Source organism: Sminthopsis crassicaudata, chromosome 3 (assembly GCF_048593235.1).
Source record: "Sminthopsis crassicaudata isolate SCR6 chromosome 3, ASM4859323v1, whole genome shotgun sequence".
NCBI classification, from domain to species: Eukaryota; Metazoa; Chordata; class Mammalia; order Dasyuromorphia; family Dasyuridae; genus Sminthopsis; species Sminthopsis crassicaudata.
In genome coordinates this window covers 13,366,927-13,382,698 of record NC_133619.1, presented here as the reverse complement: position 1 = coordinate 13,382,698, position 15,772 = coordinate 13,366,927, and the positions used below count along the sequence as shown (strand labels likewise).

The following is a 15,772-nucleotide window of genomic DNA, read 5'->3' as shown; positions in this document are numbered from 1 at the left end:
TTCCTCCTTTGGTGTTTTTACCTTATCTTCTGCTTTCTTCTTAGTCTCAGCATCCATCCAGGTGAGGTCATCTAAAGTCTTAATGAAAACTTCTCGAATCTGTGAGATGAGATCTTCCACCTATAACAAACCAAGAGCAAGACAACAAAAAGAGAGTCAGTTCATTCTTTTAAAAGCTTCTCAGCAGTAATGCATTGTCGGTGAAGTTGTAAAATGATCCAACCATTCTGGAGAGAGATTTTAAACTGTACCCAAAAAGCTACCAAACTGTGCATATCCTTTGATCCATCAGTGTCTCTATTGCATCTGTATCCCAAAGAGGTCATAAAAAAGAGTAAAGTGCACAAGCACATGTGCAAAAATGGTTCTAGTACCCCTTCTGGTAATGGCAAAGAATTGGAAAATGAGTAGATGCCCATCAATGAGGGAATGGCTGAATAACTTATAGTCTATCAAAGTTATGGAATATTATGGTTCTATAAGAAATAATAAACAGGCTGATTTTAGAAAGGCCCTAGAAATATTTACATGAACTGATGCTGAGTGAAACAAGCATAACCAAGAAAACATTGTACAAAGCAAGATTGTGCAAGGGATTTGGTTCTCAGGGGTTCCAAGGCAATCCGAATAAACTTTGGATAGAAAACATACATCTTCAGAGAGCACTATGAAGACTGAATCAACACATGCTATGCTCACTTTTTCCTCCTGGTTTTTTTTTTTTTTTTTTTTTTTTTTGCAGCTTCTCCCTTTTGTTCTTGTTTATTAACATAATAAAATGTTAAAACAAATATGGATATCATGTATTAACTAAAAAAAAATTACAAATAACGAGGGAAAATAAAAATAATTGGAGACAATTTTAAAATAGCTTCCCAGAAGCTCAGTGGGATATAAAGTGATTGAGTACAGCAGAATAAAGAATTGAGTACATCTAAAGAAAGAGTGAAAATGAAAATCTGCATTGTTGAGGCAATTTAATACAGTTGCTACTGGCAGCATGGCAGATGCCTTTTCAGTTCTGATACTGTGATTCAAACTTTATAATATGGTTTGTCTCTTTTTTGCTGAGGTTGGGGCACAGATCTGTGATTTCATCACCATTAGGGAATACCTTAAACACTTATGACTGCAACAGAAAATGTTTGAAAACAAACCAGAATACTTGCTAAGTACTGATTTGTAGGCAAGTAATTGAATGTCCCTATACCTCATAAGAGGAAAAAATTAAGTCTCAGGTCACTTCTAGCTCTGAATCTATTATTCTGTGAGACGAAGTCTAAATGTGCTGCAAAAAGTAGCCAAGACTTTTATGGCAAGAAAAATGATTGTTAAAATTGGAAGAAAAGAGGAGAAATCAGTTTTACAAAATGAACCAGTCATGGTCTTTTCAGGAGTGGCACATTCTTTGTGACCCTATTTGGGATTTGCCATTTCCTTCTCCAGCTTATTTTATAGATCAGAAAATTGAGGCAAATAGGCTTATATGCCTTGCCCATGGTCCCAAAGCTAGCAAATGTTTGAAACCACAATTGAACTCAAGTCTCCATTGCCTAGCTCTCCATCCTCCCTGCTACTTAGTTGCACAAAATAAAAGTACAACTAATTTGGAGCATAAAGTACAGATAAGCTTGTTAGATATATTCATCACACTTTAAATATCCACTCCTCCCCTTTTTTATCTTGCAATTAGTCTAGAAGTCCTTCCTGCATAAAAGCAATGAAAAGCCTCTGACAAACATGTTAACATTGCAGAAAATGCAAAAATTCTGCAATACAACCTTGTAACATCTCTTATAATCACAAAACCTTTAAAGAGGTAAAATGCTTCAATGAGCTCTATCTTAATTAAAACCCTATTGAAAACCTATAGGCTAGATAAGACACATTGTGCCTTCAAAATGTTTTGAGAAGACATAAAATCTTTAAGGTTTATTGTAATACTGATAAATTCAACTCATAAGCTTACATTATTTAAAAATAAATGTATATATTTTTTTGCTTTTAAACAAATCTGTCCCAAGAAATTCACATACTACTTTTATGCAGAAAGAATCTTGGAATAATTGAGTTTACTTTGAATAAACCTGGAAGATACTTTGAGACATGTTGATAGGCTGCCTTGTTCCTGAAAAACCCAAGCATTTAGTATGGCTACTGCATTCTTTTGATTATGTATTTTATCAAACATTGTCAACCCTAAAGTTATAAAGACATGATCACGTGAGGATGAAATGCTTCCAGAAGTATTCCTTATCTATTTTTTATTTATGTAATTCATGACTAATAATAATAATATAATAATAAATAAGTTTTTCATATTTTAAATGCTTTGGGAAAACATTAGGAATTGAAGTTACTTGGAGTTTTTGTTGATTTAGGGGGGGAACATAGTAATGATAGATTTATAGAGAGAACAAAGCAAAAAAGTACAGGCTTTATGTTCTATAAATTAGATACTTAACTAAATTTCTGAATGCTGCCTAAATGCAAATAAATAACCGTTAATTGTACCGAAAACATTACCTTGTGTTTGCTGTTGCCAGCAAATGCTTCTCCTACGTAAAGTCGTCCAACAGCATTATCCATGTTCCCATTGACATAATTAACACAACGTCGCCACGTGGCTATTTCAGATGTTGTGCCATAAAGAGCCTATTGAGGGGAAATACAAAATAGAAATTGTGATGGTTTCAAGTGTCATGGAATTCTATGCTATCAAAAATCACTAATCTGCAGTAGAAGACTCAAAAAAAGTCTTATTTAAAGACTTCAAACAGTGCATATATGTTCCTAATACAGGGGAAAATACCATTCAATTATTTGCCTATAGGATTCTTTAAGTAATCTGGACCATTGTTAAAATCTGGACCATTGCAACCTTATGCTGTGGATACATGTAAATATTTGTTTCAGGACTGATGTGGAAAAATATTGCGACATCATCTGTGTTGTCAATATAAATGAGAATGGATGTCCAACAGATGTACATATATTATTCCATCTGTGAGAAGGCTAGAATTCAAAAAAATCTCCCATAAGCAGAAAATAATTCTTGCCTTTAAATATTTCAGTCTAAATTTTCATAGCTAGAAGTATTACATAGGTGTCTATTCAAATACCAACAAAGTGATTTCATACAATACAACAAACTAGAGTCTCCATGACATTTAGCAAGTAGCTGAAAGCTAAACAATCTAGTGACAGACAAAACGTCATTTTCCCTATGGCAGGCTAAGAATGACTATTGTTTTAAATATGATTCAAAATGCACCTTTTAAGTTTTCTTCAGGCATAAGAGATTGTGATAAATTTTCCAGCACTAGATAGTTTCTGGACTAGAATCCTCAAAGGTTTGGATTAAAATCTTGCCTCAGACACTAACTGTATAACTGGGGCAATCCCCAAGTTTCCTCATTTATAATCTGGTGATAATAGCAACATCAACTCACATGATTATTATCTTGATGAAATTAGAGAATACTGGTAAAGCATTTTGGAACTTTCAAGCACTATATGGATGCTACTGTTATTATTACATAGATATTTGCAAATGACTCTTTATTAGAAAGCATGTAGCTCACATTCACCATCTAGCCCTGACATTTGAGTACTCTACGGTAAGAGCCCTAAATTTAGGGTTAGAAAATCTGTGTTTCAATGCCATTCTTGTTACCTAATACCCCTATGACTTTGGGCTAATTGTTTCAGAGAAGCAGCGTGATATAATGGATTGACCATCTGCTTTGAAGACACAAAACCTTGATTCGCTTCATCATCCTCAGGGACTTATTTAAATTATATGGCCCTTCCTATTCTCATCTATAAACCAAAAATGCTGGTTTATCTCTAGACTGGGGACCCTATGAATTTATAGTAAAAGGAGAGGGTTGGTCTAGAACAAAGATCCTGAGCATTTGTCATATAACCCCTTTGATCCTCTAGGAAATCTTATGGATTATAAAGGAAATTTTTTTTAAAGGTTCAGGGATCCCAGATTAAGAATCTCTGCTGTAGACGATGATTAAGGCTGCCTCTAAATCTGCATCTGATGAGACGATAATACTATGATCAAATATCTCTGTATTATCTTTACATTATATACTCTTGACATGTAAGTCAATTATGTTGTTGATTATAATTTTATCAGTGAAGTCAATAAAGTTTTCTTATAAAGAAACTTCCTACAGATGATTGAATACCGACAGAAAGTTCTAGCCAGCACCTCGGACAGCACCTGACACAGAACAGGCACTTATATTCTCTCAGAGCAGTAGGATTTTATTCTAGGCTAGATAGCTAACACTTGGCATTTTCCCCCTTGCCAAGTTCACCACATTCACATGGTAGACACCGCAAGGTCCCCAACTTTGGATCTCTTTAAGCTTAAGTCTTAAGAAGAGAGAGATTTTTCTTCACCTTCCGGAAAGCATTTCTTGACTCCTTGTAGTTTCGGCTGAGGCTGCTTACGAGATCCATAATGAGTCGCCAGGACATAAAATTTTGAAGATCTCTGTATAAAAAAACACCACCACCCAGCAACAAGAAAGATGAGGCTGCAAGGCTTCTAGAAAGCATAGTGACATTAAAGTGTGAGTCATGAAAGGACAGGAGGGCACCTACCTGGGAGAATATTTGGTAAGAATCAACTTAAGTTTGGTTAAATATTCAGGAGCATACACAATCACAGCTTCCTCATTTGCAACATTAATTTTCACAGTTGACATGATTTCATTTGTGTAATTTGCCCAGTTGAATGGCTAGAAAAAAACAGGTGTCACGTGTTTAATAGTCTGTCAATTTCACGACATGGTCCCAAGATTCTAATATGAAACAGTAGGGTGAAATATAGAGGCTAGTTTTGTTATTAGTGGACTAAACCCAAACTATTGTGATTCTTAGAACTTTTTTTTCCTTATTCACTCAATCATTATTTCTTAGTTATCTACTGGGCACAAAGCATTATGCTAGGCACTGAATTAAAAAGAAAAAGTGGAACAGGTCCTGCTGTCAAGTGAAATACAATCTATACTAGGGGAATCAATACATACATACACATAGTTTGTATGTATATGTATATGCAAAGCAGATAGAAGACAACTTAGGGATTACGCACAATTGCCTATAGCTGAGATTACTGAATGCTGTACATAGAAGGGGAAGCAGGAAATGAGGCTTGAAAGAAACTAGGGGCTCTGGAAAGCAGAGGTGAGGAGGGAAAATATTTCAGGCATGGTGGTATTCCCATGTAAAGTAACACAGATAAGAGTTAGAAAAGTATATAGGAAATATAATTTGGGTGAATTATTATATTGTTAGTGAAACCTGACCAAGCTGACCAGGTAGATAGGGGCCAGATTGTGAAAGACTTCAAATGCAAAACAAAATCCTTCTATTTGACACTAGAGATAATGGAGAACCATTTGAGAAAGTAACTAACAATGGTAAGAGATGAACAAAACTCACTTTGGAGTGGGGAAGAGACTTGAGGCAGTGTGGCTAACTAGAAGGCAACTGCAATGGTTTAAGGAGGAGATGATGAGGATCTGATAGCTATTTGAGTATGAAGGAGAAGAGATATGGAAGAGATTTTGTGAAAAACAGAGAAAAGAATTAGCAGTGGATAATGGAATGAGAAGAATTAGAAGATGACATTTAGGATACAAAGCCAACTGATTAGAAAGAAATGGTGTCAGGGGGGCAGCTAGATGGCACAGTGGATAGAGCACCAGCCCTGAATCTGGTCTCAGACACTTAACACTTCCTAGCTGTGTGATCTTGGGCAAGTCACTTAACCACAGCGTCAGGTTAAAAAAAAAAAAAAAAAAAGAAATGGTGTCTCTAACAGAAATAAGATCCTAAAGAAGGAAAGGTTTTTTAATTTATAAACATTGATTTTTCTTTTGGTCATGTCGCATGAGATGCTTATTGGATACACCATCTGAAATGTCTAGTTAGTATTGGTTATACAGACCTGGAAATCATGAGGGTCTAGAACTGGATATATCTAGCATTAAAGGGCAAAGAATTTGTGGGTTAGAAATGATGGGCAAAGAATTTGTGGGTTAAAAATGATTGCTATCATCGTAGCCAAATATTCTGGATACATTTTGTCTCTACCTCCTTGAGGTAGAGCTAAGTTCCACAAGGACAAGGACCTAAACATTGTTGCCTTTGGGTCTTCAGAGCCTGGGACAATACTAGGTACACAGTAGGCATTTAATAAATATCTTGGTGATTAGATGAGGGTTTGTATGATTGGATAGGGTTTCAGTGGCCAACTAGTCCAATTCACAAATGAAAAAATATCATCTCTACAACATATGAAACAAGAGGCCATTCAACTTTTATTCACTACTTCCCAAGACATCCCCTAAAACATTAGAATGCTTATAATCACTGAGTTTTTTTAATACCATGCATCATTTTTTTTCTGTATATCATGCAATTTTTTTCTGTATGTCATTCATCTTTTTTTGTTGTTGTAACTTTTACCCATTTTTCCTGTAATTTTTCTGTAGAACCAATTGGAATAAATCAATGGTTGTTTCAAATCACAGCTCTTAAATTCATAAAATATTGTCACACTTCCCTCCCACCCTAAGCTCCCTCCATTTCCCTCCAAGGTACATATCCTATGTTGTGTTAGCCCATTCTTATATGGCATAGACTTGAAACCCTTAATTATTAATTATTCTGGATCCTCTCCTGATTATCAAGATGCTCCTAAAATTTGGATCCCAGAACTAATGTTTTTTTAAAATCATATTTTCTGAGATTGAAAATGAGGCTTGTGAATACAAATTTTGACAAAAAAAACAAATGACTTATTTGTCATATTATAAATTTGTTATTAATAATGGTAGACAATCCTCAAAAATAATTTTGCCTGAAATTCAACTCTTGGTAGCCAGTTTCTACCAAAACCAGAACCCCTCTTAAAACAAAACCAACCAAAGCAAAAAAAGAAAATGAATGGTTTAGTAGTTGAAGTTAAAAATGTTTTAGGGATAATTTACTTCAAAATCAAGAGGAAATGAGATCTTAGTTTTACAAGAGAAAAACAAATCATTTCATGAATATAATTACACACAAAGGCAGTTCAAAGAAAGTGATATGAAAAATACACACACACGTGTAGCACACACACACGCATTAATACACACATTATACATGGATTTAATCCAATGTTATGCCTGTTGTGATTCTTCTTGGCCATTTCTAATTTAAGAATTTAAACAAGTGCTGTACTTGTCAATTGTCTTCTATGGAACTTGATAAAGGTCACTGGTTACTCATTCATCAGAGGAGGAGGTGAAGTTAGCCAACAGCCTATGTGTGAAAGGCTTGGTTAAGCTTCAGGATTAGAGTTCACTTAAGAACATGGTAAAAGTTTGAAGGTGAGGTTTACTTTTGCTAAGGTTCAGATGCTCTAGACACTTAAGATTTAGTATTCAACCCAACAGCCTAGTGACAAAAATCTGAGAAGGCTTGGTTTGGAATTGTGTCTTCCTCCAATCCCAGCTATGAGGTAAATGAGACAAAATATAAAAAGTTCCTGGCAAATATTAACAGATGGGCTATTATTATTCCTCTGATGTAACAATTTCTTTTGGACCTCAGGAGAAAGAAAATCTATGGCAAGTGCTTTTGAGCTGGTATGGAAGTGACTACTAGACTAAACTCAAGCAAGCATCCATATATGGATCACTTCTAAGCTAGCAGATGAAAACAGCTATGAAAAGCTGAGACTTCTTTGTGGGTTTTTGTAGTGGCTGTCTCATTTCCTGATGCTGAGGAATAACTGCCATTGTTTTAAAGAAGTAATTAGAGGAGCAGCTAGGTGGCTCAGTGGATAGAGCACCAGCCCTGAATTCAGGAGGACCAGAGTTCAAATCTGATCTCAGACACTTAACACTTCCTGTGTGACCCTGGGCAAGTCACTTAACCCCAACCTCAGGGGGAAAAAAAAATTAGAGCAAATGTCTATCCTTCAGAAAAGGAGATAGCTATGGAGGTATTCTTCCAATTAAGTGATAAGTATCTGTGGACTTTTCAGCAGTGGAATCAGAGATGCTGACTGGCTAACTCCTACCTGCTGGATACTTTTTCTGTTTTCTTCACCCTTTCTTCTAAGGGATAATAAGGACCAGACTGTTAAAGGGAGACTATTTAATGCTAGAGACTGTTTGATGCTATTAAGATATTTGAGCATTCTATGCCTCAATACTGCTTATAAGTTCTAATGATCTGTATAAATGCATTTTGGAATAGATAAAAGAGTACACACAATGTGCATTCAAGATTTAAATTTGCAAAAACTGTAATATATTAAGCTATTATATCAAATGCTATAAAAACTATTCCAATTAAAAAGCAATAAAAATATTTTTTGAAAAGAAGCAATACTCACCTGACCATTGATCTCTAATGTAAAGTTCTTTTGGACCTGGCCTAGGGTCATTTTATTATAGAGGAGGATCGGGTCATTCCGGTCTTCAGGTTTAGCTGTAGCCTATAGAAGTAATTGTAAAGAGTCATTTATCACTAAAAAAGAAGAGATCTTTTAGCACAGTGGCCCCTGTTTAGCCTTGTTGTGTCTTATCAGTAAAATGATGTCTATAATCTCCCTCTTGGATCATGATTTTATTAAGTAACTAGACATCAGCTTAAGAACTCTAACTTTAGCAGAATAGTTGACAATGATAAATAGGAAAAAGAAAAAAAATGAAATAAATGTTGGCAGAGATGAAATTTTGACTGATGATATCATCAGTAACAAATTCAAAATTTATTTTTGGCTTAAGAAAACATAAATGGTTAAAACTTAAGTGCTCCATTGGATAAGATTTGGCTATTTGTCTAAAGGGTTCTTTGTTACATAGCCTTGCCTGCCAGACTTGGGCACATTGCTAACTCTCTCTCCCTGGATCATGAATTGGGATCAGTCATTCCTCCAACTGCTTCATAATAACAGCCTTCTTGGAAGCTTATGGCTTTCTATATATCTATATTTATATCTATATCTATGTATCTATCTATCTATTGATGTATCTATCAGCCATTAATATCTCAAGTAAACTCTTGTTTTTTCCTTGAGGGCGCCATGTCCCATTTAAAACATAGTAATAAAAAGTATTAACTCAATAAAAATGTGTGATTTGCTCTAAGCAGGACAGGAAGTCAACAACCAAGTCAAAATGAAAAACCCTTGAGGGCAATGACAGATTTCCTCCTTTAGTAACTCCCCCTTATTACATCTAGTTTTATTGTTTCATTTATTCCCCCTCCCCCAATTTTACAGAGTCTATCCATACTGGCTATCCATAGCGACTTTGATAGGTCAAATAAAGAAGGGTTAGACTTCATGTTTTTTAGTTTTCTCTGCCATAAAGTTTGATCTGTTTAGTACAAAATCACAATTAGGATTGACCTTTGCTGTGATAAGGAAATTCAACCTTCATGAAGTAGCTTTAACATGTAAGGCTTCAGAGGTAGGGTCCTTCCAGCTCCAAAGCCATGCTATTTTGCCTCTAAAGAACATACATGTTTTAAAAGCAGCAAAAAAATAAATAAACAAATAAATAAATAATTTTTTAAAAAATCATCTAATCACAGATTTCCACAGAGGTGGGAAGTCTCCAGGGTAATCAATTGTAACCTTCAGATTTTACAACTGAGACTCACTAAGAGAAAATGGTTTGCCTAAAATCATATATCTATTAATATTCTGAGTCATGATCTGACCTCAGTAGTTCCTGATGCAAATTCAAAGGTGAGCTGTCATGCAAGGAGTCTCTAAAAGAAAGATTTTGACACCGAATTCAGATGAAACTTTTGTCTTATTTTAGGAAATCTTTAGAGGGGGGAAGAGTTTAGATAGGAGTTCTAAGTGACCAACTCCCTAAAGTTTTCTACAATCTGGCTCTAATATCCCTTTCTTTCATATACTTTATGTTCTGGCCATATTGTTGTACACATTGTTACAGAGTCATTTCAGGCCTTCATACATTTGTGCAAGCCACTTCCTATGCATGGGACATATTCACTCCTATTTTTTTTTAACATGTTATCACAGAGTCTGAGAAATAGGAGGAATTATAGGGAATATCTAGTATACTTCATATTCTTTTTCACTCTCATCTGTAATAAAAAAGACTGCCTTGTTTCCTTCTGGTGAAAAGTGAATTCTCCTTCTCCAAAAAGAATAATGTGATAAGAAACAACATCTATCTATGAAAGAAACAACATCTATGTTATTTACATCTATCTCCACCTTCCTCCTCTCCTCTTCCCTCCCCTCCATTAACTAATAAGCTAAGGGAAAAGGACCATCTTATTATCTCTGTATTCCCCTTTGCATCCTGCCACAATACTTTGCATGTAAAAGGTACTTCATAAATGTTTGTTGAATTTAATTTACTTATCACATCAAAGGTCAATCCCAGTAGTGACTTTTTAATAAACACATAAAACTTTATAAAAGAGAAAATCCAAAAATGTGAAGTAACTTCTGAATCCCCTTAGCAGATGCCCTCAATCCCAAGAGGATCAATCTTTCCACTAATCCCTGTAATCATTAAGGAATGAAAAGTAGTCCTTTAATGCCCAAACATTACCAATATTGGGTTCATTTTTAAGCTCCTGTGCTGTTATTGCTGAAGCCAAATCATCTAGGAAGGAAAGAGCACAGAGCGGTTTTGAAAAGCCGTGGGATTCTTTCATTTTAAAGGCCGACTTTTCCATTACACAGCCCTGACTTCCTACCACTTAGTACAAAATTGGTCTTTTCACCGCCAAAACCAATCTTGGGTGGAGAAAGGCACAGAAATGGAGTTGAATGGTACTCAGTGGAATAGAGACAAGATACTTTACGTTGGCAATCTCTTTTTCCAGCTCCATGATTCGATTCATTTCCAAGGCAATCTTGGTTTCGTTGATGAACAATCCTCTTTCCTTGCGGATCAGTTTAGCCACAGAGATCATGAAATCCACGTATGCTATGCAGGCCTGTGGGGGGGAAACAATGGAGGGTTTTCTACATGATTTTTCTATATTTTTTTCTTTTAATCAACTTTTCCTTTTTTTCTTTCATGGAGACCCCTTAAAAGAAAGGAATCACAAATAATCATGAAACTGTCAAATCATACCATTGGAGGACTCCAATGAAGAAATAAAATACAACCTTTATTTCTCCGTTCAAAAATTGGGAATGAGGACAATTTATTTAGCATAACATCTATAAAAGTAGTTTCCATACATCCTGAGGCTGTATGGAAATTCAAAATAAAATCAAATGAGATTCATCGACTTTTGCTTTGGTCTTGTACTCTTTCCATTAACAAGTGTCTCTCTAGTTTTTAACATCCTTCACAGTTCAGTTCAGTTGTCACCTCCTCCTGTTTCTCTTAGTTGCTAGTCATTAGTCCTGATTCCATTTTTAAAAATACTATATTAAATATGTTTCAATATTTTACTCAATGAATTAAAAGAGGGACAGGTTTTCTTTTCATCCCTGTGCTTTGCATATGGTAGAGTCCTAATATATCCTGGGCCTGATGTCAGGAGGATGCGAGGTCAAATGTGATCTCAGACATTTACTAGATGTATGGCTATGGACAAATCACTTAACCTCTCACTGTGGCAAGTCACTTAACCTGTCTGCTTCAAGCTACTGAAGGAAATGGTAAACCACTCCAGTATCTTTGTTAAGAAAATCCTAAATAGAGTCACAAAGAGTTGGATGTCACTAAAACATGTTGGGTGAATTGGGGTTTTCATTAGTATGCAATAATACTCAAATCCAAAGATGTTACACATAAACTATTTCACTGTAGAGAATCTGTGCCAAACAATTTGAGAAATCTTAAAACTTAAAGACTTAAACATAACAATATGTCCCATATAGTCTTCATAGCTTGTACGAAGCATAGCAAGATCAGAGTATTTTTCTAATTAGACCCATAAAGTAGGGTTGTATGAACTTTTTTTGGGGGGGGTCCCCAAGAATTCTTTTTTTTGAATAATAGTGTTTTTTAATTTTCAAAATATATGCAAAGAGTTTTCAAATTCAACCCTGCAATCTTGTGTGTAAACACTCAACAACAAAGCTAACCCCTAAATCTCCCTCCCCATTTCCAACATCAAGTCTCAACTTATATCTCTTTGCAACATTCCCCCATTTCTCCTGGTTCTGTATTCTTTAGCTGTTCTTTGTTATCTCCTGACCAGAAGCTTAATAATGCTCATTGACCTAGCTGATAGATTTTCTTCTGCCCAACCTAAACCTCACCTTTTCAAATATTAAAACCTTTAAAAAAAATCTTCCATTTTTTTTCCTATCAGCTTTCCAGATCTCACCTCATATCTCTCCTCCCTTTCACAGCCAAAAGGAATCTATACTGTTCTTATTCCCAATTCACTTTTGAAGCCCTTCAGATCTATCCTTCACCAGAAAGCTGATGTAGCTTCTAACTCTATCCCCACCCACCATGTTGCTGAAATAGCTCTTCAAAATTACCAATCACATCTTGATAGCTTAATACAAAGACTTTTGCAGCCATTTTTTGACTTATGCTGGTCACAGAGAGGGGATGGTCACAGCTTTTATCTGTCTCTCCACTGTAAGACTCATCAAGTCTGAAGTTCCTTTCTCTAACTTGAACCTTTGAACCTTCCATCATTCCCTTTTCCTATTTCCTCTGAAAACATCTTTACCATGACCTTTAGTCCCTCTGCTCCTTCATTCTACCTCAGCTCATCACACCAGCTAAGGCTTCACTATCTTGATTCTATAGTTATAGTATCACTTTGAAATTGTCCTTCACCTGCTTCAATTTTTGTCCTAACTCCACTGCCTTGTAAAGTCCAATCACAATGACTTCAATGATCTCCCTTGGGGCAGCTAGGTGGTACAGTGATTAGAGGACCAGCCTTGAAGTCAGGAGGACCTGAGTTCAAATCTGATCTCAGGCACTTCCTAGCTGTGTGACCCTGGGCAAGTCACTTAATCCCAATTGCCTCAGCTAAATAAATAAATAGATAGATAGATAGATAGATAGATAGATAGATAAATAGATAGATAAATAAATAGATAGATAAATAAATAAATAGATAATTAAATAAATAATCAAATGGATAATTAAATAAATAATTAGCTAAATAGAAAAATAAGAATAAAAAAATAATAAAAATCTGCCTTCTCTGCACCTATTTGTAGTTGCTAAATTCTCCATACCACTGTGTTGAATGGTTCTATAAAAACTTTATGCTATGTAACCTGCCCCATAGCATTTCTTTTAGTTCTTCTATAATTAACAACCTTGTTCTCCAATTATAGCTATTATAAATCTTCTCTTTCATTAAACCACTTATACTACTTTCTCCCCATCCTCTTCGATTGAAGATCTCCTACAAGAGAAAGCCTCTTGCTTCCACATATACCAAAACAGCCAGACTCATTTAAATCAAGGATTATTAGCATGGAGTTTATGGTCCCTACAAGAAGCATAAATTTCAGGGGGTCTATAATGGAATTATTTCCTTCAGTCATTTAAAGACATTTTACTAGTATTCTAGTATTCGATGATCAAAGGGATCCGTGATAAAAAGATTAAAAACACCTATTTTATACATCCTACCATCCAAGTCCTGTATGCCTCCTCCCTTTCACTTTCAGACTTCCAGAAAAAAAATCATTTACACTTCTTCTCCAACTCATTTCTCAAAACCTTGTATTCTTGTTTCCAATTCTACCACTTAACTGAAATAGTTCCTTTTAAAGTAACTTCTTCCACTCCCTAAGATCACCCTATGCCATCTTTTAACTGCTATAGACAAGCCTTAGTTAAACAATTCAAAAAAAAAATCAAAGATTGTCACATTTAACTGCCTCTACAATACCAGCCCCTGAAAGGGAAATTATAGGTGTTTTCCAGAAATATGAACCACTGTTAATTTTTCAGTATTATAAGATATTTGTTCACCTGTACATTTTTATGAAGTAAAATGAGGGAAAGCTTGGTTTAAGGTCACTATGAATGTGACATTTTAATTTTTTATTGAATTGTTTAACTAGATTAATACTAAAACCAGTGGGGAGATGAAAGATGTTTCCCTGCCAATTAGATAAAGTAAAGTACAGATTACCTTGTTAATTTAGAATTTAAGGATATCAGTTTAAAAAATATTGAATATATAAATATAAATGTATTACATGAAACTATGTATCTGAAATACAGTCATAAATGTATGTTATATCTGCTGGATAACATGAATATTGTGTGATGATCAATTATGATCTTAATTATGAACTTAGCCATTATCAGAAATACAATTATTGAAAATAATTCCAAAAGACTCAAGAGAAAGAATTTATGGAGTCTGAATTCAGATTATTGAAGCATACTATTTTCACTTTCTGGGTTTTTTTTTCTTGGCTTTCCCTGTTTATTCTGTTTTTTCTTTCATAACATGACTAATGTGGAAATGTTTCCATGATTACACATGCATAACATATGTTGAATTGCTTGCTGTCTTGGGGAAAGAAGAGAAGGAAGGAGAGAGGAGAAAAGGAGATAAGGAGAAAAATTTGCAACTCAAAATTTTATAAAATGAATGTTGAAAACTATCTTTGCATGTAATTGGGAAAAATATAATTCTATTTACAAAAACATTTGTGTCTGACCTGTGACAGAGTATTCTGAACGCATATTGGTCTGATCAGCCACAGTGAGACATGCTGTAACTTAACTCTAATATAGTAATGTCATTTAAGAATCCTGCACAGTAGTCAGATTTGATTCATCACTGTCTTCTGCACTCTTACCCACACTGTTGGCCATGCTTGAGTCACCCTTCTATGAATGGCTCCCTTCTCTCATCCTCTAAGCCCTTCCCTCCACATTTCCTTTTAAATTCCCACTCGTTCTTTCCAACTCACAATGCTTTTTCTTTAGCTTTCTTTCAACACATATTTTTCATGTGGGTAAATGTCATGGCCCTCCACTAGATAATAAGCTCCAGGAGGGCAGGAATTTTGAAATTTAAAATTCCACCACTGCCATAATTATCTGCATAAGTCAGGGTTTAGTAATTTGAGTTATGTTGAATTGCAGCCAAGAAACAATAGAAGTTTGATTTCAACTTAAATGTTGGCTAGAACCAGTGATGGCAGACTATTTCACCTCAGGGAAATACTATCAGTCTAACTGAGAATGAAATACTAACCATCTAAAGATTTCTATATTTTGACTCATAATTTTCTTTTCGTCTTAATTCCTTGGTAAATTGTTAAAGCTCTAACCCATTTGAGTAAAATTCCGAAGAAAGAAGAATTTGCTTCCATCAGACATAGTCATGAGAAAGAACTAGTAGAATGTAGAGGAACCTTAATTGGAAGACCTAAAGACCTGAGTTCAAATCTTCTATCTAGTGGATAGAGCTAAACATATTGTGGTATCTGAATGGTTTCCAGTATTGAAGGTGAAATAGAGGATGAATGTGAAGAGTAGGAAAAAAACAAGGGTAGACTTGAATGAACTGATGCAGAGTGATGCAAACAGAGCCAAGAAAACACTGTATTCTATGACAATAACATAGAAACCAGCAGTTCTTGATAGAGAGTATTCCATGATAACTATATTTTAAAATGATTTGTTTCTTTTATAATCCTATGTTTTTTTGATATTTAAAAACATTATTCTAAAGAGCCCTGGGCTTCACCTGATGACCTAAAAGTCCATGAGAACTTCTGGTATCTATGGAAAAAACA

The 15,772-nt window shown here is 35.0% G+C and overlaps 1 protein-coding gene across 1 annotated transcript in view; it reads right to left on the bottom strand.

The window, feature by feature from the left end:
- MME (membrane metalloendopeptidase) overlaps positions 1-15,772 on the bottom strand; it is a 113,391-nt gene that overhangs the window by 43,800 nt on the left and 53,819 nt on the right. Inside the window, exons 9-14 of the mRNA XM_074298045.1 lie at positions 10,876-11,010; positions 8,414-8,515; positions 4,624-4,760; positions 4,420-4,513; positions 2,527-2,655; positions 22-120 (exon numbers count right to left, since the gene is read on the bottom strand). Of these exons, the coding sequence (XP_074154146.1) occupies positions 22-120; positions 2,527-2,655; positions 4,420-4,513; positions 4,624-4,760; positions 8,414-8,515; positions 10,876-11,010 (696 nt within the window). The remainder of the gene's footprint in view (positions 1-21; positions 121-2,526; positions 2,656-4,419; positions 4,514-4,623; positions 4,761-8,413; positions 8,516-10,875; positions 11,011-15,772) is intronic.